At 43.9% G+C, this 25,637-nt stretch overlaps 1 protein-coding gene across 14 annotated transcripts in view; it reads right to left on the bottom strand.

The window, feature by feature from the left end:
* Positions 1-25,637, bottom strand: part of nfixa (nuclear factor I/Xa) — a 107,129-nt gene that overhangs the window by 15,677 nt on the left and 65,815 nt on the right. For 7 of the 14 annotated variants that reach the window (XM_030093001.1, XM_030093008.1, XM_030093011.1 and 4 more), the window contains 6 exons: positions 4,157-4,219; positions 3,567-3,641; positions 3,232-3,355; positions 2,700-2,735; positions 2,212-2,339; positions 1,264-1,338 (listed from right to left, as the gene is read on the bottom strand). In XM_030093001.1, coding sequence (XP_029948861.1) covers positions 1,264-1,338; positions 2,212-2,339; positions 2,700-2,735; positions 3,232-3,355; positions 3,567-3,641; positions 4,157-4,219 — 501 coding nt within the window. The remainder of the gene's footprint in view (positions 1-1,263; positions 1,339-2,211; positions 2,340-2,699; positions 2,736-3,231; positions 3,356-3,566; positions 3,642-4,156; positions 4,220-25,637) is intronic. The other 7 variants (XM_030093007.1, XM_030093012.1, XM_030093014.1 and 4 more) reach the window with 3 other exon arrangements.

Below are 25,637 nucleotides of genomic sequence, written 5' to 3'. Positions count from 1 at the left end.
TGCTAAACCCCTTATTTGCCAAACTCATTAGGAGGTGTACAAGGCTGCGTGCTGCAATTTGGATTGTAAGGCAGTGGTACGCACACACACAGAGGAAGAGAGGGAGACAGAGCAAACAAGAGACGAGGAGAAAGATGGGAGGTGAGGCTCTGGTGCGCTAAGGCGTGCAGGAGTCTCTGTTGTGGCTCTGATGAGCAGCCTCTTAATTACATTTACAGCTAAGTGGAGCAGGAGCAGAAGAGCAGCCGCCGAGGCTCAAGTGAGAGTAGACTGGGGCAAAACCCAAGCAAGGCTTTTGGCTTGTCTAGTTCACTTTCTCTCTTATTACCCATCACCGTTTCACCACACACGACTCATCCTCCGCCATTCCAACAACTTTCCCCCCCTCCACTTTTCCTAAAATTTCTCGTTCTCTTTCTCCACCTTCTTTCCTCTGGAACGTTCCTCCCTCCCCAGGGCCTTTCCCGCTCTACACGTTTTCAATTAGACAGAAGGGAGACAGGGACGGAGGGCTGAAGGGGAGAGCTCGGGAGCAGGAGGAAGGGTTTTACACCTCTGATCCACAGAAGCGTCTTAATGAGGGATTTGAGGCATGGAGGGATGGAGCGGCGGAGGCAAAGCAGACACCTGAACACCTGCAGGGGCGGGGAGTATGATAAGCATGTGTTTTAATGTGTGAACGTCTGCATGTGCGGTGGATGTGAGCGTCTGAGTCACTGTGTGGTGGAAGGGGGGCTCCTATGTATGTTTGTGCAAGTGCGGTGGTCTGAAATAAAAGTGAAAGTGTTGCTGGTGCTGTCACGGTGAGGGGCTGGTGACAACAGTCGGTTCACTGGGCAGACTGACACGACTTCAGGGATGAAGTCAGAGACCTGAGGCCGGCTAACTGCAGCCTCACGTTTCACACAGACTGAAGCTTAGACTCTGTAATCTACAGTAATCCTGCCACTGTACACCACAGGAAATGCATTGTTCATGAATAAGACTTTGATCATAAGATTGATATCCATGATATCAATCTGCTAAAAATCAGACATCACTCGAACATTAGTGTGGAAAGCTACTTTTGACTTTATCACATTCATACTACTCAGAAACACACATATTTATATATTTTATATATATATATACAGATATATATGCATGTATATGTATTTATATCATATATATATACACACATACACACACAAATACAAAGGAATGACTGAGCTACAGAAAGGCTGATAAATAATGAATATATATGAGTGTAATCAATGTTCTAACCATGGTAAGGAAACTGCACGCCATCGTTTTCATGTTTTATCTTCCTCTCCTGCACACTCGCCAAATGGTGCTGCACTGAAAGTGAAGAAGGGTATTGTTAACAATGAGAGAGAGAGAGAGAGAGAGAGAGAGAGAGAGAGAGAGAGAGAGAGAGAGAGAGAGAGAGAGAGAGAGAGAGAGAGAGAGAGAGAGAGAGAGAGAGAGAGGGTGTAAAGGGAAATAGCGTTTAGACTGAGCATTTGTGTGTGATGGAGGTAGTGAACGATGGAGAATTGAGAAAACATCAGGTAAACTTTTAGCATGAAAATGGCTTGAAGGAGGGAGCGAGGGGCTGTGGACCCGTTCAGTGCACAGGAGGAGGTGTTTTCTTGTTGTAGCTAGGATGAAGAGGGCACTGCTGTGAAGCTGTAGTCACTGCCAAAACAATGTAAACACTGTCATAAAGCCTGAATACAGGCTGCTGGGAGATGCTGTGGGTTATGGTTCCAGTTAAAATCTTCTGACCGGAACATGGCACAGACTATAAATTAAAACATGCCTGTGACTTTAATGCCACTTAATGAACGTCAAAGGAAGGGACCATTCCAATCAATGTAAAAAAGTTTCACGCCCACAATAAAGGTGAAGACCGTGAAGCTATTTAGTGGCAGATTACAACATATTTCACTATCCTCTCACTTGGTGTCATATCAAGATTACTACTCTTGATGAAACTTTTTTTTAAGCAGTGATTTTTTTTTGAGTAAAAGGGTCAGATTGTGCCACACACACACTGGTGGGAGAGTGTGAGGCCTCTGAGAAATGCTCAGGGTCCATCACCAGTCGATTGAGGAGTTTAGACAGAGGCATCAGTTTGAACTGTGGTGGTGGAGCAGGGGTTAAGAAAGAAAAGTGCAAAAGACTTGAGATTGCACGGCGGGGCAGGTGTGGGGTGGAATATGAAGGTACCTGCATCCATGTCATTGGGCCATGCGCTGGACTGGGAGGAGCTGGCAGCAGGCGAACGGCCAGGGTAGAAAACATCATCGGTGGGGCTCTCCATCTCACTGTCATCTAAGGACTTCCTCTTGGTGGAGCTGAGGCCGTCGGAAGGTATTTGGTGGAGATGGGGGGCAGAAAGAGATGGAGAGAGACGGTATTAAATAAAAACGGCGCACATGTTGCAGCAGGAAAAGTCAGTGGGTTCAACAATACATTTTAGTAACATTATAAGGAAGAAGGAAGTCAAAAGGAGGTTTGCATCTTCTTGCCCCAGAGTCTTGGGAGTAGAACAGACACAAGAAATGTTGAAATGAATGAAAAAGGAGGAAACAGAAAGAAAGAAAGAGACCGCAAGGACAGCCACATGTTAAGACTCTCTGAATGTGAGCCTCTGTATGTCTTTTTTTCTGTGCATGTGTTTCATGGACTTGTAGGATTTCAGTGTTTATAACTACCTCCGCGGAAGGTTTGCGTACAACTCCACCTCAGACCTAAAGTGACAGCAGATGACAGAGGTAAGAAAAGAGAAAGAGAGCGGAGAAAGTCACAAAGGAGGAAAAAAGCAGAAAGAGCCATCACACATTTATATCGAGGACTGCAGCCAACAAAGACACACACCACACACACACACGCACACACACACACACACACACACACACACACACACACACACAAATGTATATAAACAGCTACTGAGACTGGGAATGGACCACAAAGTACCATTCATAGTAAGAAGCTTCAATGAAACAGCCTTACTTTACTTTTGTCATACACACTGTCTTACAGCACTGTGATTTCACACTTTCTTCCAGTTTGCCCTTCGCTACACAGAGAATCACAAACTGAGGCAAAGCTGCTAAAGCCACAGCGTGTTTTCCCCCACAAGACACAGCTGCACTGTTGTAATAGTCATCCTTCTTTCTGGGGCAACCGACACCTCTGAAAATCCTAAACTGTCTGCGTAAAAACTGTGTTGGAACTGTTTACCTGGTGGAGGGAGGGGAGGTGAGGGAGCGCCGCCCCAGAGCCACCTGGTTAATGTTGTAGTAGCTGGGACTGCTGTCCAGGTCGGCCAATGAGAAGTTGGGACCTGACGCTGTGGCTACAGGAGCTGGGAAGTAAAGGATGGAGGTCAGGTAATAAATTCCAAAGATACTCAACAGAGAAACATAAACAATGGCTGAGTTGCACTGTGTCCTACAGCACAGACACTCAAAATATGATGAGAAAATCATTTTAAGACCGTTTTTATTTACATTCCACAATCATATTGTCAAGCCTATTAATGCTTCACTTAATTTTATTAATTATTTTCTCCTTACTCTGTGACACTCTGACCAGCTCTGCCACGTTCCACACCCCCGAAGTGACGAAGCAGTCCTGGAAACTCAGGTGCCCTGTTCAGAAAAGAGGGCGATGATGATTTTCCCCAAATATATTTTGCGGGAAAAAACAAAACAAACAAACAAAAACAACACCAACTTCTAAATTCAAATAAAGCCTTGAAAATCACATGCCTTTGAGAGGGTGACCATCTGCAACTCTGTTTGTGGATCAGCATCTGTGTGAGTGTGTTTCTTAATTGGATCCATAATTAGAATATGTTAAGACTGATAAGCATGATGGAATCAATTCACGTACGCTGATTTGACAGTGTTTGGACACAGACAAACACTGTGACACACTGTGTGTGTGTGTGTGTGTACTTGTTATTCTATACTGGTCGGTGCCCAAACCTGATTTTGTGAGGACTGATTGTCACCATTTGGTCAACAATGGAGGCCCTCGATAGGGAAATTCAGGATAGGCCACCAACGGTTAGGGTTCAGGCTACCAGTAAAACTGAGTTAACTCTGCACTACATGAATGTAGGTGAATGTGCCATTCCTCATAAAGTAGTGTGTGTACCTACCATTGGGTGGCGGTTTGATGTCTGTGTCCCCTTGTTGGCTGGAGCTGTCTGATTGTCCAGATTCTGTTTGGAAAGAAATAAGAGAGCGCAGAAAGACGAAAAGATTATGACTTGATCTGGATGGACTGAGGAAAAAACATACTGAGAAGCGTACAAAGTCTCAATGAATCATAAATAAGTGTTCATGTTGCCAAGACTGTAATAGTTGAGGTGGAAGTGGGAATAAGAGGGACTTGCAGTATGTGCTGGGGTATGGTATACATCTTGTGAATGCATGTGTGTGTGAATTCACACATTTTTGTGCCACAGTCTTGTATCTACGAATGTTCCTTCCCGTCTCCCTCCGTCCCTCCAGACTTAAGGTGCAATGATTTACAGTGTTCTGCTATGCCATTTAGTATCTAACCACGCAATCATATCCCTCATCCTAATCCTATTTAATACTTTCTTGCTGGTAGGGATTTAGTCTGCGTAAACAGAGCACCTTACACAAACACACACACACGCACGCACACGCACACACACACGCACGCACACCCTCAATCTGTTTCTTTCGCTAATTTTGGTTTCATACTTTAATACATGTTGTAATCCTTGCATGGACAAACTCATAAATAAGACAGAGACAGATGGAGCAAGGAAGGCTGACCACGATGGGCTGCTCCTCGCCCCGAGGGGATTTGAGGCAGAGCGTGTTAAAGTTTAGGCAAAGCTCTTCCGCTTGGGATCAAACGATGCGGAAACACACACACACACACACACACACACACACACACACACACACACACACACACACACACACACACACACACACACACACACACATACACACCTGTTATGACTGGTCTACGAAAGCACCGGGGCTTCTCTCACATGAGCAGACACAAACATGCCAAGTCTTGGCAACACAAGGCTACAATTACTTGAGGGAGCAACAGGCTGCAAAATGAGGTCTTGTAGCCTGAGTCCTGAGAAAAGTTGGCCTCAAGATGCTACTTTCTCTCACAGGCTGTGCAAACGGGTACACAACGCGAGCTGAAGAGCCGGTGTGTTTCCCTGCTCTTCTTGACCTCGTGAATAAGCTGATAAATGAGCTCCGTTTCCCGGATTTGGTGTGCAGGACTAATACCACGGGCAGTCCATTCAGGCCTAGCTAGGCTGCAGCTAGCTAGCAAACCTAGCAAAGGAGGTGTTTATCTGCAGGCTGTAGGTGATAACAGGGCACACAGGCTCCTGCCAGCAGCACTTGCCTTGCAGCCACACTAAGCCACAGATTACTGAGCAGAAACAATAACAGACCTGTCTCGCTGCCTACGAAGCAGTGCTTATCCACAGAGAAAGGGGCGAGACAGACAAGAGCGAGAATGAAAGAAAATAAAGAGTACAGAAATGAAAGAGGGCTTCTTTTCCACTCTCTCTTCTCGAGCAGAATCTCTCGCTCTTCTCTGTCTCTCGCTGGCTGGGTGTAATCCTGGCAGCCATCTTAGAGCTTGGCAGCCATCTTAACATTGGCGGTAGTGCCACATTCCAGCTAACTGACGGCACTCACTCCAAACATACGAGGCTGCGCCCCCGCCGCACACGCACGCAGACACATTCAGACGCGCACGCACACACTCATACGTGGACAAACACTGAGGTACACACTCAGAGTAAACATATATGATGGCCAATGAAAGCTGTTGAGAAAACAACCTGACTTCACTGGCCTTTTTACCGTCGTGTAGTATTTCACCACAGGGCTCTACTGACACTCGATTTCTCACACCATACATGCACTGGTTAGATACACAACGTTTGTACTGTATCTGCAGTATGCTCGAGAGATATCGCATATTCTAATGTGTAAGCTACATAAAGCCATAAAGCTGCAAGAAGATTTTCGGAGAGCGTACGGATGATTGAAAACAGTCGTACCGAAGCAACTGGAGCAAGGCCTGCTCAACCCTGTAGTCATTCCTGGGATGTGGTAGTCGAACTGGTTCATATTTAATATTTTCAATGTTTAAAATGTAGGGTACAATTTTTATTTTATATACCGACTCCTCCTACGACTGTACTATTGTTTCAAAAAGCAATGAAGGGTTTTGATCAAGGCGTACCATTAACTAGTGCAACACTCACTGCTCTGAATCTAAGGTATTGGAAAAAAATCTGTTTTTCCTTAAAAATCAGAGCACCACAGTGGAATATTACGCTACAGACATCAGCGAACCCAGTGACATCCACATTTCGGTATTCTTTAAAAAAAAAAAAAAAAAAAAAAAAACTGACATAGCTTCTCTGGTTTGGAATCATATCCTGCTTATCTTACTCAGTAACAGAGCAACTGTTTTTCAATATGGACATATCACATTTTGGAAACACCCTGCACTTGGAAACCCTGCCCTCCGTGTATCTGAATTGCCCATTGTTGGCCTGCCGTGACCCCAGCATGTTCTACTGTTGCTGAGGTGTGAAAGCTGAGGCTCATGGCAGATAAGAGACTGTCAGACAGATATGCACAACAACAGGAAAACTGATAGCTGTCCTCAACATCACCCTGAGGTCTCGACTAGCCAGCCTGCATCAGCCCTCAGAGTCCCAACGGATAATATGACTTGTGTTTTCTTTTCTATTCTTCTCTTAATTCTTCGGGACTTTTAGGGAAGAATTTTTGATGGTGTGTGCTCACGATTCAGTGACGTGAAATTGCTCCCGGGAGTTAACTAACGTTGCGCTCACGCCACGTCGCGACATCGCTCACTGGAATTAAGTGTCATTGTTAAATTAGAACATCATATAGCTGTTGGAGAAGTGAGGAGGACAGGGCGAGAGGGAGGTAAGACAGAGGTCTAGTTGCTGGTTATCATCGCTCTGCAAGCTGCAGCCTACAACAGCAGCCACAACCCCCTCTGCCACCCCCTGCCTAAACACCCCCCCAGCCTCCTAACCACACATCCAGCGCCTTATCTTCTCACCGCAGCCCCCTAAAGCCCTCCCTTCAGCAACCATAATCGTCGTCCTGCAGCCCCCTCCGTCTCTTGGATGCCCCTCTGCCTCCACCAAAAGCAAACCCATCTCCGGCCTGGAACCTTTCAGCCTGCCCTGTAGTCCCTTCAGATCAGTGAATTTGAAAAAAAAGTATAGATAAAATCAGAGCACACACAGTGACCAGATAATGAACACAAAGAGGATGTACAAACTGTCCTTTTTTCCCCTTAAACCCAACCAAACCACCACATAATGACTTTTCAAGAGTTGATTTTGCGAAAGTTTTGGCTGATTTGTGAACCATGTTATCTACACCTGACTGAAATAGTGTCAAACACTTATAAAGTGTTTGAACTTGACGGGACATTGATTTGATAAGTTTGACTGCATGTGTGAAGGAGTTTCACAGTCATGAATGAGATTTTACCTTCAAACCTCAGCTAGTTAAAATAAACCTGAAACCTGGTGAAAGTCACAAACCGTGGATGGGCGCAGCTGGTCCTCGAGGGCCACACTGCTGCTCAGTTTTGATGTATCCTCACTTCAGCACACCTGATAGTAATGACTGGCTCATTCTCAGGCTTTCTGCAGAGCTTCATTGTGATATATTCATTAAATTCACGGATGATGGAGCAGGGGAAGATTGAAAACATACAGGATGTGGTCAACGAGGTCCAGAAATGTAAAACCCTGTGATAAAACTTTCTGGAATTTCTTTTTTCTTCAATCTACTTCCTTAAATGATGCAATCTTTGTAAAACCCTGCCCCCCTTGTCAAATCAGATCCAAGCGTAGGAGCAAAAAAGCATCGCTACCCCTGATTACAGTTCATACAACATTGGCACATGAGCCCTGACTAATGTGTTACTGGTTTGATTCCCGCCGACCAAACCATTTGCTGGATGCTAATCTTATACATACATACTTTCCTATATTTCTTACTAATTTATTACTATCATGTAAAGGTAAAACAATAGCAACAATAGTGCTTTAATGGAATAACGCCAGACTGAACATTCAAAAATCTATAACCAAATAATGTGACGTATTCTAGATTGGAAGTGAACAGTTTTTTTTTTTTTTTTTGTTTTGTTTTTTTTTGGAGAAAGATCCAGTTACAGAAAGACAAAAATCAGTGAATAAGAATCAACTAATGTTGGTCAAAACAAAATGACCACTGACAACAACTTTGGCTAAGTGCTTGATAACATTCATTCCCTTCGTGGTTGATTAGTTGACATGTTGAAGCTTCTTGTGGTGAGTTTGTGTTGGTTCTCTGACTGTCGGGCTTCTTTGTGGTTGCAGCTTAATGATCACTGCTGTCACTGACTGCTGATTGCCGACTCTCTCTACGGGCTCCGGGGCAAATCTCACGACCCCACCACAATCAACATAACCCCACTCATCACGGTCTTGACATTCAGTACTGTGGTTGCTCTCTCGCTCTCACAATCCTTGCCTCAATCGGCGTGGGGCTCAGCTCTTCCCATCCGCCGCATATTTCCGTGGCTTTCTTCAGCATCTTTTCCACATGAACCATAATCTCCTCCAATTCTATTTTCTCATTTGACACATTCATCTGGTTTTCTTTAGGTCCCTTAATGCAAAATGAGTCATTCTCAAGCCCTGCAACATCTATTTTGGCTAATTCTGTTTGCTATCCAACTCTTTCTGTTGTAATTACCCGATAATCTCCACGAGCAGGAAAAAAACAAACTGACCTGTAACAGCAAACACCCCAGCAGGCAAACAACCACACCACCCTCACTCCATCAGCTCTAGATTAGGTTTTAGTGCAGTGACCTGTTGGTTGTTGACCGACAGGTGTGAAGGGAAAGACACAGTCGCCTAACTGTAGCTCAGGTCAAAATTTCAAACACCTTCCTCACAATTAATTAATCCACACATTAAACATGGCATTAAACCAAAAAAAGAGAGAGAAGAGTCAAGGTCATAACTGTGAAATATACCATGCGGGTTTTACACTGCTGGTCATGCTGAGACTCCGATCATTAGCATACAAATCAATAAGCGACCTAATGCACTCTGTGGCCACATCAAACCAGCATGAGTCCATATGTGTGAACAAATGCGCGTGGAACTACAAGTATGTGTCGAGATTCCCCTCCTTGTTGGAACAAATGTCAACTCTGCAACTCCCCCTCCATCTCTTCCTCCCCCTCTCCCCTCTTCTCCTCCCCAAAACACAGGATAACGCAGTGCAGCCTCCCAATTGGGTTTCGCTTAAGAGGTTTATCGGTATGTTGCTAAACATTCTGACCTTTTTTTAATCCTTAATGCGCTTAAAATGTTCCAAACCCTCCTAATCCCCCCGGCTATCCCACACAGATGTTCACTCAGCTCTTTTATTGGACGTTATTTTATATTTTTTTAATTTTTTATTTTTATATATATATTTTTTTGTTTTATTTTTTAATTATTTAAGTCAGAGTCATATGAGGGTATATTTCTATTTCAGTGTGAGGAAGTCTTTATCACTATTGCTGCTCAGTTTGTGTGTGCATATATGTGTGTGTGCATGCGTGCAGCTATGCTTTTGTCTTAAAAGTGTAACCCAGATCCCTGTGTATATATCCCAGAAGTGTAAATGTGACATTTTCATATCTTTACGCTATTAACAGCATAAACTTATAAGTCACTTATAATAAGCATCACATGAAATATTTAAGGGTTCAAAAAGAAAAAAGGAAAAAGGCGAAAATGTCACAGGAAAAATAAAGCACATTGCTTTTGTGTTGAGTTCTTACACTCAGTGTTTGTCTGGCATACACACTATGGCGGAACAAATCTGTGCGTGCGCACACATTTGTGTCGGCACGTATGGATGTACAAATAAATGTATGTATCTTTGTATGTATACACGTGTGTCTGTGTGTATTTGTGTTTCTGTCCCTGTCTCACCGTGCCACTGTGCCAGGCAGGCAGGCTGTGTGGCGAGGTGGCAGAGTAGGGCTCTGTGTGTGTGTGTGTGTGTGTGTATGCATGCATCATTGTGTGTGTGTGTGTGTGTGTGTGTGTGTGTGTGTGTGTGTGTGTGTGTGTGTGTGGAGCAGGTGCGCCTGGCCGCCCTGCGCAGCTTGCTGCCCATCTGTGCTCCCGTCTGTGTGCCGCCTGCGCCCACGCTCTGCCAACAGCACCACACCACGGCAAGAAGACCCAGGAGAGAGGGATGCTGAGACGAGGGGAGGGATGGAAAGAAATGGAGAGAGAGAGAGAGAGAGAGAGAGAGAGAGAGAGAGAGAGAGAGAGAGAGAGAGAGAGAGCGAGAGGAGAAAGGGAGGGAGACGGTGGGAAAGAGGAGGAGAGAGGAGCAAACGGGAAGAACAGAGGGAGGAGCAGGGAGGCGGAAGAAAAGGGGGATTACAAGACTGGGAGCATGGAGGATGGGAAAGGAACCCAAGAAAGTGGGAAAGGGAGAGGGTTATGGGTCTGGAGTGTAAGCATGAACTCGTGGGGAAAGGGAGGAGTGGGTGATAGTTGAAGTGGAGGTTTTGAGGGGGTATCTGGCTGGCTGAATGCCCAAACATGCCCCCTCCTTATTTATTCTCTTCAATCCTCCCGCCCTCTCTCCATTCACCCTCTTATCCTCACCCCACAATCACCTCTTTGCTCCATCAGCGCAGATTACTGTACTTCTCAGTTCTCTGCAATGTTTGTCCATCACATGGTTGGTTTTTTTTCCATTTTCCCCAAAGATATTGGTATTATAAAGCCACTGGAGGTTTCTCAAGATGCGACAATAAAAGTTAAACTAATTATTTGGCTGTAGTCTCACTAAGCGTATACCCAAAAGAGGGTAGAATATTTTAAATTAGCCTGCCCAGTGGACCTTTAGAAAATATTCTGGTGAAAGCCAGAAGGTAAAAGCAGCTTTTGTGTAAAAAAAAGTTGAAAGTTAATGAAGAAAGTCTGCATATCATGGCAAACGTTTTCCGTCGTGATGATTAACACGAACACATTACGGCTCAGAGGGGCTCACAATTCACAATGACTTTCCATCAGAAGTTTAAATTTAAGATGAGGTACAACTTCAGAAGTGAGATCAAAACCTTTTATCTTTGTTAGAGACGATATTCCGTTTCTATTTAATCATTTAATTGTCTTCCCTTATGAAATCATATTTTTGGAAATATAAAGGAATCTCAGAGCTAAGGTTAGATAATCAGCTCATACCTCTATATCAAGATTGCAGCCCCCAATTATTGATGAAGAAATCCTGTCGTCGAATTGCCTTCCTTTACCAGTTGACTGAGCTGGGAATGAGTCACTGACTGTGCATCCACACATGCCACAGCTTGTTTTTAAATCGGAGCATGTGAAGCGATGCATTGTATTATTGTTCCCAGCACACGGAGCATGTCAGTTTGTTTTGGGTTCGCTAATTGGATTAAAAATAAATAAATATAGAAAATCTGAAGAACAAAACAAAATCAGGATTTTTTTGTTCTCCTGCAGTGGAAAGTTTGAGGTATAATACTGTTGCTATTGCCAATATTGGCAAAACAACTAAACAATGTAATGAGTCTTGATACTGAAAAAGACAGGAATACGTTCAAATTGTGCTAAACTCTAGGCTGAAGTAAGAATATTTGTGTGTCTTACACAAGCACACAGCAATCCTTGATCATAATGATCATTTTTTTATGTGAACGTATCCTTTCAATCTGGTTATAATGATGGAAACATGTTAAACCATCACTACCTATGTATTTGTTGAAATGTCAAAATGGGTTTTTTTTTTCCCCCTCATTTAGTTGCGATGTGAAAGAAATACGCTCACTTGAGAAAATTTCATCCAAATACAACTAATAAAATAAAAGGAAAGTAAGAGTTGGAACATTAACTTCTTGCAAATTAAACCAGACTAGCTGCGAGTATATTTTACGTTGTGTTTTTTTTTTTTTTTTTTTTTTTTTTTCCACGGATGAAAATAGAGTTTACAAGACAGGAAACCCTTGAACAACCCCATTTGGTTGCTGTGACTGCATTGCTATGCCTTTTTGCTATGCAATGCGGTCACAGAGGCCTCCGACAGTGCTCGGATTCATAATTAATATGGAGAGCTGAGTGTAAATGAGATTCTGCGTGTTGGAGTTGCACTGACAAAACTTGTAGTTTGGACCGCAGCTCAAAGTCATGAAGGACCACAAGGGCCCAAGGAGCGAGAATCCTTCTAAAACAGACACAAGAAGACACTAAGCCATGCTCACAGTCAGCACACACGCTAATACAAATGTACTTTTGGAGTGGAAACATGTCTGGGACAGAAAGCACACAAGGCGAACCGACTTAGCTGATTAAATTTGAATCTATAAAACTTTTAACGCTCAAAGAATTAGCCTAAAATGTCACACTGACATGTAATATATTAAAAAGTGTACCTACGCTGAATTAATGCCCTCAGCCCGTGTGTGTAAAAATGTGCGTCGACTGCTTATCAGTGTGATCATTATGCATTCATGTACGTGTAAGCTGCTTCATTAGCAGCGGCCCGGGCATCCTGCACGTGTGAGTGTGTGTGTGTGTCTGAGGCTGGGGGCCCCCAGCACGGTTCACGACCCAGCCTAACAGAGTGTGAACGTCCCCCCGCCGAGCTGATACTGATATAACTGTCCTGTAAGTGGTGTTGACACCGGCATTATTACCCTGTCAACCTCCATCGCTACTCAGCTTAAAGGAGTCAACTGGGGCGGGGGCCCGAGTGTGTTAAGGACCAGTGTCTTTGCAAAAGCTCCGCCGCAGCCCAAATAAATACAGCTGCACAAAGGCCGGAAAGGGAAAGAGAAGGGGAACACGGGGGGAGGGAGGGAGAAGGAAGGAGGAAGAAGGCGGTTGCACTCACTCCTGTTGCTACCTACACGACTTTCAGCAGATTCAAACAGGAGAAAGACGTGCTGAGGGGACGGCTGCAGTGGGGGGTTTTCACCACCAGGTGGCATTTTCCTGGCACATGTGGACCGTGGTGAAATGCAAATAAAGTAACAAGGCCTTGGGCCAGGCGTCTCAGCTAGCTCAGACTTCACTCTCTAGACTGAGGAGAGAAGCAGGCCAGGAATGGAGAGAAAGGCAGACAAAGAGATGAAAAGGGAGAGAGAGATGCGACGTGAATAAAATCAAAGTGAAATATGGAGCCGTGAATATTATTGAGATGTGAGTAGGAGCTTATCTCCTCTGCATTTCGCCCTCAGATAGCAAGACCCTCACATGGCGTGCACACGATCATGTTCAAAGAAAGTGTTTCGAATTAAAATGCTTTACACACTGCAGCATCAGGAGCCGAGCGCTGTCTGACAAAGAGACCGAGGGAGAGGGGGAAACAAACCAGAAAGTGCACAGACACAAAGATATGTGAGCCGAGGGAATGCAGATTTGCAGAAAATGAAAAAATGCATGGCACTGTGACAGGATGCACATTTGACTCAGAAAAAAAAAAAAGAAAATCAACAAAAATTTTGAAAAAGAAAGCTAAGAGAGAAAAGTACAAGAAAGTCTGACAGCATGAAGGAAAAAGCAACAACAGAATGGTTCAGTAATGTGACACTATACATAACAGTTTTACTCTGGATCACCTAAAATATGGCCGTTGTCCTGAGATTCACATGAGAACGACATAAAAGCAAGCCTTGGAGTAAAGTAATCCAGAAACACCATAGAGCTCAGGAGCACAGATTTAAAGGAGGAAAAAAAAAAAAGAAAAGAAAAAGCTAGAAGTGTTGCAGAAATATCACAGTACTAAGCCGAGTATAGAACTGAGAAGTGTTGGGAAGGCCTGTGTTGAGACTTGGATATCTCCTCCCCCGGTCCCTTTTCCTGCTGGCCTAGATACACACTGTGGGTCTTTGTGCTGAGGCTGTTATACACACTTCCTGTCTGGCCAGCAGAGGGGTGCTTTAAGGTAAGCCTCTCCCATGTTTTACTGTTGCAACTATCTTTCACTTCAGTCCTCTCCTTTCTTCAGACCATACCTCATATTCTACCTGGATTTATGCCCCTCTGGTTGGTTGGAACTCAACATTTAAATTAATTTTGAAACACTATGGCCACCTGCTTTCTGCCCACAGCCACGTCCATTTACTAAGATACTTGAGTTTATTTTCTTTTCCCTCCGTTACTCTTTCCTTCACTGTTATCTCTCAGACTCTTAGCATTTCTTTACAAGACACATAAAAGAAAGTGAATTACACTGATAGAAGGCTGCTGCACATGCACGGCCAAGGACACGTTGATAAGAGTGAGAAAACATCCTCAGTGCGTGCGTGCGTGCACACACACACACCAAACACACACAGAAGTGATACTGAGCAAGGTTGCCAACTCCTCCAAAAGCACCACTGAGATAACAGTGATAACAAACATTCTTCCTGCAGCCAAGTCTTTCTCTCCCGAGGAACACTTCAATGAAAATTCAGAGCAAATGTGCCACTTTATGAACATAACAATACGTCAATAAGTCAGCTGGGTGAATGTATTGCGCTGGAAAGCAGGAGACCCAATTACAGAGTAACTCTTAAGTTCTTTTCTCCTGAGGAGCAGAGCGATGAAAGAAAAGTGAGAATCCATCCATCTGAAGAGATCTAAAGAATTACGATTGTGCTTTTGGGAAGGCGAAAACATAATCACGATCATTTCCTACTGGAGAAAAGTTTTGCGTCTGACAATAATTGAGTCATTTTTTTCAATTTCAACTGTATAATTTCAACGTAATATAAACATAAAACGGATAATTATAAGCTGTTCCATTAAATACTAGATGTTGGTTTCAGTTGCAGGAATATTGTGCAGCAATCAGTGGCACAGACTGACACAATATATGTCTCACTGGGAAGTATGAACAATCTGAGAGACTCAGTCCTGTCAATCTGTGCCAAGAAGTTGGGTGGGTGGGGGAATCAAAAGAAAAAAGAGGAGCAGGGATGCTAGCAGAGGAGGAGGAGGAGGAGGAGGAGGAGGAGAAGGAGGAGGAGGAGGAGGATAAGAGCGGCTGGCAAGCAAAAGGAGTGAAAGCCATACAGCATATGAAAGCTGTGTATATGATATTGTATATATACATGGAGGAACGCTCCAGGAGAGCGGGGTTGATCAAAGAGGTCACACTGTCACATTGACAGCACACAGACACACACACCAACGGAAGAGCGGAAGGACGTGGCGCTCGTCCTGCCAAGCGGTGGTCACCTTTGACCCTTTGGCAGTGCAGCTGGAGACGATGCCAGCCAGACGGCTCAACGCAGGGCAAGGAGAGCAAACAGTGTGGCTGAATGTGCTTATGCGAGTGTGTTTGTGTGTACACAGGGGTGTGGACACACACTGGCCAATCACAGCCATGTCAGAAGATATGCGCCAATGAAAGCAAAGTTTGACAAGGCTGACAAGGGTTGATGCTCGCTCATTTCGTGCCATGTCAATATGCACGCATGTCGGCATTTGTGTGCATTTTGGTGAGTGTGTTGCTGAGCGTGCTGATGTGTGAGGATGTGTAGCTGAGCAGACCGGGGGATTTGAGAGGAGAGGAGAGGAGAGGGGGCTGGCAGGGAGATGGCAGAGCGGGCTGCCTGTGAACTTGTTTCTTTGAGTGTCGGGTCTCGGGACCTGGACTGCCATCTTATCAAATCTGGCTCATGATACCCGCACTTCAACACACACACACAAAAACACAGCGAACAACAACAGATGAAAGAGTCGTCAAAAAGAGAAATGGCGCGTCACTTGGTAACGTTCACACCCTTTCGCATGAGCCACAGACGCCGCACTTTTGAGCCTCTCTTTGTCCATTGTGAGGCCTGGTCAGGGCAGATGGAGAGGGATGAGAGGGTGAGGTCATGTGAGGGAGCTGGAGCCAGGCGCGACGGCCAGCCTCAAGTCAACCCAGCAGTCTGTATCACCAGTCACTGACCCTGTGACCACGGCCTTGTATGTCTTTGGATTACATCTTGAATGAAACTGAAAGCCCTGTGCACAGATAAATTAGGTCAACATGTGCATGTCATGTATGAAAATGTAATATGACTATCTCATTTTGCAGAAAATATGGAATTGTTAAAATAAAGCTGATATGAATTTATTTTTTTTACCAATTCTAAATTAAAAAAACTACATTTTCACCATTTGATATGTGTTTTTAGTTTTTGTAACATAAATCACATTTGAATATTCACTATCTTTGATAAATGACATGAGTAATTTTTTTTGCAGTACATACTGTAAAGCCCACAGGATTCTGTCATTAATCGTAGCAAATATGAATATAGCTGTGAGTGCAAAGAAATAATGGATACAGACAGAATGTACATCAATGAAGACACTTCAATATGAATCTGGACGGTGTATTTAACAATGGATTCTAATTTTGAAAAAGATAAAGGAAACATAAATAATGTAACTCTGATCACTTTTTGACCCTCTTTCCTCCTTAATGCATCAAAGGAGAGTTTTTCAAGTGCAACCAACGAAATACAATCCATGCAAAAGTTGGTGCATATGAATACCTGGACACCCTGCCGTTTCGTAGAAGTGAAGAAAAACAGGAGGCACACTAAGCAACAAACAATGTCAACAAGCACACAAACAATGTCAACAAGCTAATCCAACAAATGGCAGTGGTGGTAACCCTTCACAGCTCGCACAGCTTCCAACAGCTTGGACTCTGAACAAACAAGTGAGGGCACCGACACAGACAAGTAGATAAACCAATCAGGAAGTAGATGTACAGTAAAGCAGACCACCATCTGTCTGGCAGTATAGACACTCACTGGGGAGCTGCATCACTGTCACACAGGGTCAATGCTAGTGTGCACGTGTGTGTGTGTGTGTGTGTGTGTGTGTGTGTGTGTGTGTGTGTGTGTGTGTGTGTGTGTGTGCAGAAAAGAAAAAGCACGAGCAACTGAGTAGGTGACAGAGATGAAAACACACCGAGTTTATGACTGGACAATTATAACCACGCGTGTTTTTATTCTTCATCGCCTTTTTGCCACCTTATTTTCGATCTGCAAAAAAGAGCACTCAGGCTGGGCAGAGGACAGCAGGCGACTCCAAGGCTTGTGCCAGACAACAGAGGCCTCCAGTCTTTTTAGAGTTTGGATCACAGACAAAGCATGTGTGTACCCGCAGCCCACAACTCACTGAAACAACACACACACTTACATAACATTTGTATGTATCTGTCAGTGTGGGACTCTGTCCTCGTTTGTTTAGCCAATTTTAGCCCCCTTCCCCCGTCTCACTTTTGTGTCCAGTGTTACCTCAGTCCTACCCAGAAACCAGATAGGAATTCATGCCTAGGTTCATCTCGCTGTGTCTATGTATGAGTGTTTATGTAAGGATCACACACCCCACCCCACCACCCAGCGCTTAGCCGGTAAGCCCATCCCGCTTAACGTCTCGTCGCTAATTCTAATTCTAAATCTAATTCACTTCCTTACCACAATCACCCCTCACATCATCCCTGTACTCTGGCCGGGCTAAGCCACACACACAGACGCAGAGTATCTGATTGGCCACATGGCAACTGGACCATGGTATTTGTGCTGTATAGTTAATCCATATTAATAGTGCTTTGCTTAGCTTCAGCCTATGACCCTAATCAATTAAATTCTGTGTAACCTCTCGCCCAAAGTCAATGCCAAAACATCCAGTTACAGTAGAGCCTCCCACTAACTCACCACATGTGTAGGCTGGGTGAAAACTAAGAGCTCGAGGTGAGGGAAAACTCTGTGCTTCCAATAGTAAAATCATTTTCTCTTTTTTTTTTGAGTTTGAAGGCCTCAGAAGAAAACTCGGTTATCACACATGAAACAACTATTTTTAAACTTCGTTTTGTTTTTAGATGCTTTATTTGAGGTTTCTTCCAGTCAGGTTCACACCAGGTTGTGATAATAAATATTGTGCATGTGATAGTTTAATGTATAATGTCAATTTCTTTCAGTTTTTCAAATGTTGAGAGTAAATGCCGATTAAATGCAACCTGCATGACTTCTCGCTCTTTTGCTGCTGCAGCCCCTAAAAATAAAGTATATAAAATGAAGTGCATTGTGATACATTATCACTCAAATCAGCACTAGATTGAAATGAAGACACTGTTTTTGTACTTATGTGTTGTTAATGCGAGGGTACTTTAAACCTCTACGGATTACAATTCATATTTACAGGATGAAAGTAACTGGTGGTAACAGTTATTAATTCTGCTGCCTGACAAATGTCAGAGTGATCAAATTGCTTCAATAATGGTTCAATACCAAGTTTTCCTGATTTCTGAACTGCCATTAAGTTAATTCCTACTTTTACCATTGTATTTTTTCCCTCTGAAGTATCTGTATTTCTACTTAAGTAATTATTGAATACTTTTTCTCACATAGATTTCTTATCAAAAACAGGTAGCATCTATCTACACTACTATGGAGCTTTCACATTTGAATTGGTGTGTGTGTGTGTGTGTGTGTGTGTGTGTGTGTTTGCTGGGGTAGAGGAAGTGTGTGAGCAGACCTGATCCCCTGTAATCTAACCAGTGATGTAATGCCTGGTGCAGCCACCATAATATGTTACATAACCTCATAAAAAGGCTTATGCACCCTAAGGTTCAAGGGGTTCACTCGCCGTATAAATGGGTGTTTTGTCTCTGGCCCAGGCCAAATGACCAAGAAGCAAAACAAATGAATAATCAATAACAAGTTGCTCAGTTGCACAAGGCATCTGTATATTTTTACACCCAGAGGCCACTCAAAGAGCCCCTTCTTTGCACTGCTGAATACGTTTACGATAAAAAAAAAAAAAATGAAATGCATGCAAAGATTCTGGAGTATTTTCAAAAAGTACGGAGACTTATGAGTTAGCTTCACCCCACTGAGAGGAGCTGTCTAAATAGCCTGGACTTCGCCGAGGTTGATGCAGAGCAGCAGTACTTACACAAATGGCTACATTCACACACCGAAATGGCTATAGTCAACCCAGTATTAACATACCAACTCACAGCATACCTCCTCGGCCCCCAACTGTTCTTAGCTCAGAGGAAAAAGCTTTTGATTTGGTTGTGACTGGCAGTTCATGTAAACACTGCATCGGCTCGTGAGCGATAGACCGGGAGAGAGTTGAACGCTTGCCAAAAAGCTGCAAAGCCAAGTTTGGCCCTATAGCACTCGGTGCGTGTGTGCATATGTGATGAAAAGGGGGTTTGTGTGTGCAGGCAGGAGTGTGTACATACAGTATGCGAGCACGTGTGTCTGTGTTTAACCCATTTACGTAACAGTCGGGGTCCCTGGGTTCAAGCAAATTTGAAGACTGAGCGAGCAAGAAGGTGGAGGAAGGAACTATATGGGAGAGGGGAAAAAAAAAGCGGGAATTGGGATTTTTTTTTAAGGGAAATACAGGAGTACAGATTTTGGGGGTAATTGAAGGGGAAAAAAAAGAGGGCAGCAAGTAAGAGAAAAGCAAAAACCTGACTTTCTTACTCTCCCTTATTTCTAAGCACAGGGTCTCAGCTCAGGAGAGGAGAAACGAAACGACAGGCACCTGACAAACGCAACTTTAGTGAAGGAAGTTTGACAAAGCAGAAGCTGAACAGACTTCCAGCCCAGACACCAGGCTGCTTGGATGAAACTGCAAAGAGATTAGGAAACTAAGATGTTGCCTTTGACAGAGAGGAGGGAAGCGAGTGAGACAGAGACGAGAGTGTGAGAAAGTGTCAGGAGAATGAGAGACCAGGAAGAAAGACCAGGGACAGAAAAAGGACGAGAAGAGACAAAAAGCATGAAAGTCAGAGAGAAGGGGAAACAAGATAGAGACGGAGAGAGAGAAAGAGCGGGAGAGAGAGTGGAAAAAGAGAGAAATGGAGAAAAAGAAAGAAGCATGAAGGCTTGTTTCTGGTGGGACTCCAAGAGCCAGCATCTGTTTGGCTTGGGCTCAGAAAAGTCTAGTGTTTCACCCTGCAGCGCCCGGGGGAATGCTATTCCAGGCTGCATGGGCTTCTATGAAAAACAGCTTTATGTGGAAAAGGGGAGATGGAGGGAACCGGAGAAAGAGAAGCAACAAGGGAAGGAAGGAGGGCAGGAGGGAGAGGAAGGAGCGAGGGAGGGAAGGATAAGGGAAAGTGGAAGAGGAGAGAAAGCCTGGAGAAGAATGGGGTGACACGTGGGGGAGAGGAGGAAATCATGAGGAGTGAAGTCTGAATAAGAGGAAGAAGATGAATGACAAAATAAATGCAGCGTCTTTTGAGATATTCAGTAAATGAGCGATCAGGGGAGAAAAGGTAGAAACAAAAGCGCAGTGCAAATGAGGGTCATTTCTTTTTGTCTGGCAGTTTCACCTGTTTCTAATCCTTATTCACCCCAACAACAGCTCCTGCTTATTCACAAGTCAGGAAAGTCCGTGTGGGAGGTAATGAGGCGAGCGCACACACATATGTATACACACACACACACACACACATAACCACAGACATACACACACACACAGACGATTTTTGTCCCTCCTCAGCATCTGGGCTGGGACAGCTGTGTTGTTTCTCCCAGCCTCGGGCCTCCTCACCTGTCAGTCAGACGGCTGAAACTCCCCAAGGGACAACAAACAGCTGGCGGACAGGTGCCACCGCCGTCCACCTCAAAAACCACACCTGTGTGGGTTTGTGCGTGGAAGCATATATTTCTGCACCGATAACACGCTCTTCCTTCATCTCCCGGACGCCGCGCAGCGCGGACAGGCACAAACGAGCGTCCAAGAACATCTGAGGTGGCTTCATCTCAGAAACAAACATATAGAAGTTGGCAGACAATCAGTGCATGGCTGCACATGCTGAACCTCTCTGCTGCTCGAGCAACGCAAGATGTATGATGTCTGAGTGTGTGTGTGTGTGTGTGTGTGTGTGGGGGGGGGTTATGGTATTAAAACAGAACTCTGGGTTTAATCAAAAGCAGAGGCACTTTTCCCTGGAAAAACAATGAAGGAAAGCAAAGTTTACAAGAGTTAATTGACAGAGAGCGAGAGGAAGCGTAGATGGATGGACGACGGAGGGAAGTTGGAAGGGAAGAAAATAAACAAACTGCGGAGTCAGAGCATGAAGATAGATGGAGAGAGCGAGCGAAAAACAATTGTAGTGTGGCGCAATGACATGAGGAAAATGTGCTTTTCATTTCTGGTATCACTTCACCACCCTCTTTTTACTTACCTCGCCCCTTTATTGTCTACTACTTATCACGACTCCCATCGTCATCCTGAAATGTGTTTTGTGATGCGAGTTTTGCGCAACGTGTGACCCTAAACATATGATCCGCGAAACTCCACAAGGCGAAGCACCCACCCCGATCCCTCTCCACCACCCTCAATCTAACTCCATCTAGATCCCACTGGAACACATAAGCCTGTACTATCCCCTGTACTATCAGCTTTGGGGGGATTTCAGTCGTTTTAAGGCATTTCACTTGTCCAGCCTGGATTGACGTTGAGTAAAGCGGCTCCCAAAATCAACAACCTCTCGCATAAAGCTCCTCGGGGTTGGATGAGGACAGAAGAGAGGAGGAGCAGGAGAACCAGAGAAAGAGGCAGACAGAGACGTGGTTGTGGAGGAGCGTGAAACAACCTTGTGAAAAAGCCTTGAAATTCTTGAGAATGAAAATAAATGTGGAAAAGTGACCGAATCCACAAAACGTCCAGCGGTACTTTCCTGTGTGCAGCAGTGGGCTGGTATAAAACATTAATATGGAAGACATAATACGTTTTTTATACACATATTGAGTTGATTACAGGATACTTCCAGAAAAAAGAAACACACAAGGATGATTAAGGCAGATTTGGGGTCATCTTCCAATAAGCTGTGCAGTGATGTTTTCAAGAAACATTCAGTCAGTCAATTCCCTGCTGGGCACCTTGGTACAATAAAGAAGAGCACCGGACAACCTGCAGGTATGTTACAGCCGCCCTCCATTTGTTCATACTCCTCCAGGCTGTTGCCTTAAATGAAAGCAGACCATCAGTCAACCTGTCCGGGTGAATTAAGGGTTAAAGAGAACCGCAGCAGCACAGATAGGGCATTGTGCCTCAACTCAAAGGCTGGGGCTCCTCATGCTATCTCTAACAAACACATCATCACTCTTCTCCATTCACATCTCTCAGGTTTTAAAGTGTCTCCCTTCAGGCACTGCTTTCTGTAGGAAAACTGTAAATATCTCTGCTAAGTGACTGACTGATCTTACGAGTGCATTAGTGTTATCTCTGCTTGTGCAGCTCTCCAGGCGATTTATAACCCGAGGACCTTCGCAGCCAGGAAAGAGGAAACGATGGTAGAAACGACACTATTTACCACTGCTTTCATTCATGTGTCACAATCAAGATGAAACCTTTCCAAGACAAAGCTCATCTATTTATTCTCCCGCCGTCTTTCTTCTCTCATTTAATTTACTTGTGACTGCGAGTTGTTCCTGAGCCAGCAGTGTGTGGAGACCTGGTACGGAGTTACAACGCATCCCCTTTAAAACACAATAAGAGTAATTACTGTTTGGTGTCTTATCAGAGAATATTTAGAATTAACACAAAAGCCAAAACCTGTTGTCTGTGATGTAGCAGACTCCTATCTTAAAGTGCACATTTAAATAAATAGGCACGTGAATGTGATGGAGTGTGTCCAGTCCAGTTTGTCCTGAAGAGCCACAGTGCTGCATGTTTCAGGTGTTTTCCAGATCAACACATCGGGCTTCCTGGAGCGTTTGGTAACGACACATTCATTTCATTCAAGTGGCTTGGAGCTGGGAAACATCTCAAACACGCATGAGATGGGGAACTACCGCCTCAGACGGTTCTGGCATTCAGCAAGAGAACAAAGTCAAAGTTTCGATAACTCACTGAAAATGCTCTTAATGAGAACAAAAGTTGTACGTCACATGTTCATCTGTGGATGTTTCATCAAGCCTTAATGACCGTATATGAGATCAACTTGGAACCACCTGTTTCTACTGTTACTGATATTCAATCGGATTCTTCATACAAACAAAAGACTTTGTTCGCAGTAATTATTCTTCAAAGTAAATTATTACTGCGAGGAAGACAGAGATCAAGAACGGCTTATTAGCTTCTCCTTCTGTCACTGGGCATAATTACAGATATCATACAGCAACATTTAAAAGAAGTTATTCTTAATTGAAATGTAAAATACTGGTCAATTATTTCTACAAATATAACATGTAACCTGGCAGATTTAAAACAGTTTATTTGTCATAGTTATACCCTCCACTGAAAATGAGGAAGAAGTACAGTAGCCTAGATTTTTCATAATTCATAAGACAGAACTATGAAAAACCAATTTCTGGTGTTTCGGTGATGATAAGGGACACCATCCAGCCTGAAATACACAAATCTTTCACAGCAAAAGAATCTGTATTAAAAAATCTTACTGAACAGCCTTTTACTTTCACTGTCGTTCCATTAGAGTCTAAGGCAGAGTTCGATGGGGAGAAATAGAAGCAGCTCCCCGCTGACAAAAGACAAAAGTCAGACAGCGACCAGGACAGGTAGGGTTAAAAGACCGATCCCTTTTTAAACGCTCTGTTTCCTTGTCCTGATCCAGCTGATAAGATTGAATTTAACCGCACCGACGAGGCTCTTTTCTGGCTTCGTGCCACTTTGACAGCCTTTATTGTTCACCCAATTATTTCATGGACACTTTACCGTATGGCGAGAGTTTTTCCACACACCACTCTCTATTCACTTGACTGCGCTTGATTTCAATAATAAAAACACAAACACACACACACACACACACACACACAAGTGTGGAAAATCCGCAGCTAAAGAATATGCATCACAGGGAAATAAACACACACACACACACACACACACACACACACACACACAAACTTGTAGAACCATATGGACCATAGCATAAATGAATTGGCTGTTTTAATGAGCGCTTCTGAATGAATGTTTACTGCAACACTGGAAGCGTCTGCATTCATCAGCACTCGCTCTCTCTGTTGTGTGAGGAGACAGCCATATGATTTCACTTAGACACGGCCTTGGTCTGAGAGCTTCTCGTCTGAGGATAGTGACGAACTAATAATCCCCCTTTCCTGCAATTATCCTCCTCCCCACTCCCCATCACTCTCTCTTTCTCCTGTAATTCTTCCTCTTACCCTCTCAGTCATCGCTCGGCTTTGTCTTCTACCCTTCTTCCCCCCCCTCAATATCTGACATTACCTGGCAGACTGAAGGAACTGTATGATTGATAAAACTGTATTTAGGTGCAGTATTTTACATAGATAAGTTAGTATAAACCTGGCGTGATTTGCTAGGGAACAAGTTATTTTCAGTAGTTGACAGATTTGCTGAAAGGCGATCAGGGATGTGTGCACAAGGTTTATAGAAGTAGTAATTTTGCAATAAATATTTCAAATAAAACAACTGTTAGAGTTATGATCTTACATAAAAATTTAGTTCATATTGTCTTAAAACTATTAAAAATCGTTATAATACAATAAATAATGATTCACATTAAGTTGATATGCTGGAATCTACGATTAAAAATGAAAAAAAGAAAGAACTCCCAGAAATCAGGTCACGTTTGTGGCGTCCAACATGTGTTTCCAACTGGTTCCAACATCTAACTCCACCGCTAAATAGTGAAATGAAGACTGTGTGAAGTCAACATGACGCTGATGGCTCGCGACAGGTCGAGCCGGTGACAGAGACGCTGACGTAAACCCACCGGAGGACTCTGTGGTGAAACGACTGACGCCCTCGCTGATTGCCTCTCCTGGGAGACAGGAGGCAGAAAGCGGGATGGAAGCAAGGACGATGGCGCCGTGATGAATAATGTGAAAGAGGAAAAAAAAAATGTTCCTGACAGTCAGTGTGGTAGATTTCACGCTGACATTGGGTTCACATGTATTAGCACTCACTCCCATCCTAATCAATGTGCGTGATCAATAAGCTTCTGTCGGGCTGTTTCAGCTGGGGCTGGCTGGGCGTCAATGATAAGCCAGAAATCATACAGTTCAGCCGGGGGCATCAGGGCCTGTAAGGCCGTCTGATTAGCTCATGGGTCGGGCGAACGGCCACAGATCGTCCTGCTTTGGCTCCTCCAGAGCTGATGGTGATTATTTGGGCTTATTGACAAGCTAATGGTGAATCGGGGCTCTGAGGGATTGTTTAGAGAGGATTACTGAGTGAACTGGAGGGGATATAAGGACCATGACGACAGCAACGGTGATGCTGATGATCTGGCCAGACTAATCACTTCAGGATAAGTTACAAAAACTGAACGTGGATCAAGGGAGCGGACACATAAGTTTGAATCCAGTTTGTCTTTGTTCTACTAAAGCTGGGGATCACAGGATAATCTACAAACATTTTATAATAACATTTTTAGAAGTGTTTACACACCAGGATTACAACGTGAAATGACATGAAAATATTGAATATTTCCTCATTATCAAAAATATTTATATAAGAATGTCGTTCAAAAAAAAAAAATCATAGGTGAGGGTTCAAATGGATTATCTGCAGCATATTT

This window comes from Salarias fasciatus, chromosome 6, assembly GCF_902148845.1.
Source record: "Salarias fasciatus chromosome 6, fSalaFa1.1, whole genome shotgun sequence".
Taxonomy (NCBI): Eukaryota; Metazoa; Chordata; class Actinopteri; order Blenniiformes; family Blenniidae; genus Salarias; species Salarias fasciatus.
Note: the sequence above shows the minus strand (reverse complement) of the source record. Positions and strands in the feature narration are given on the sequence as shown.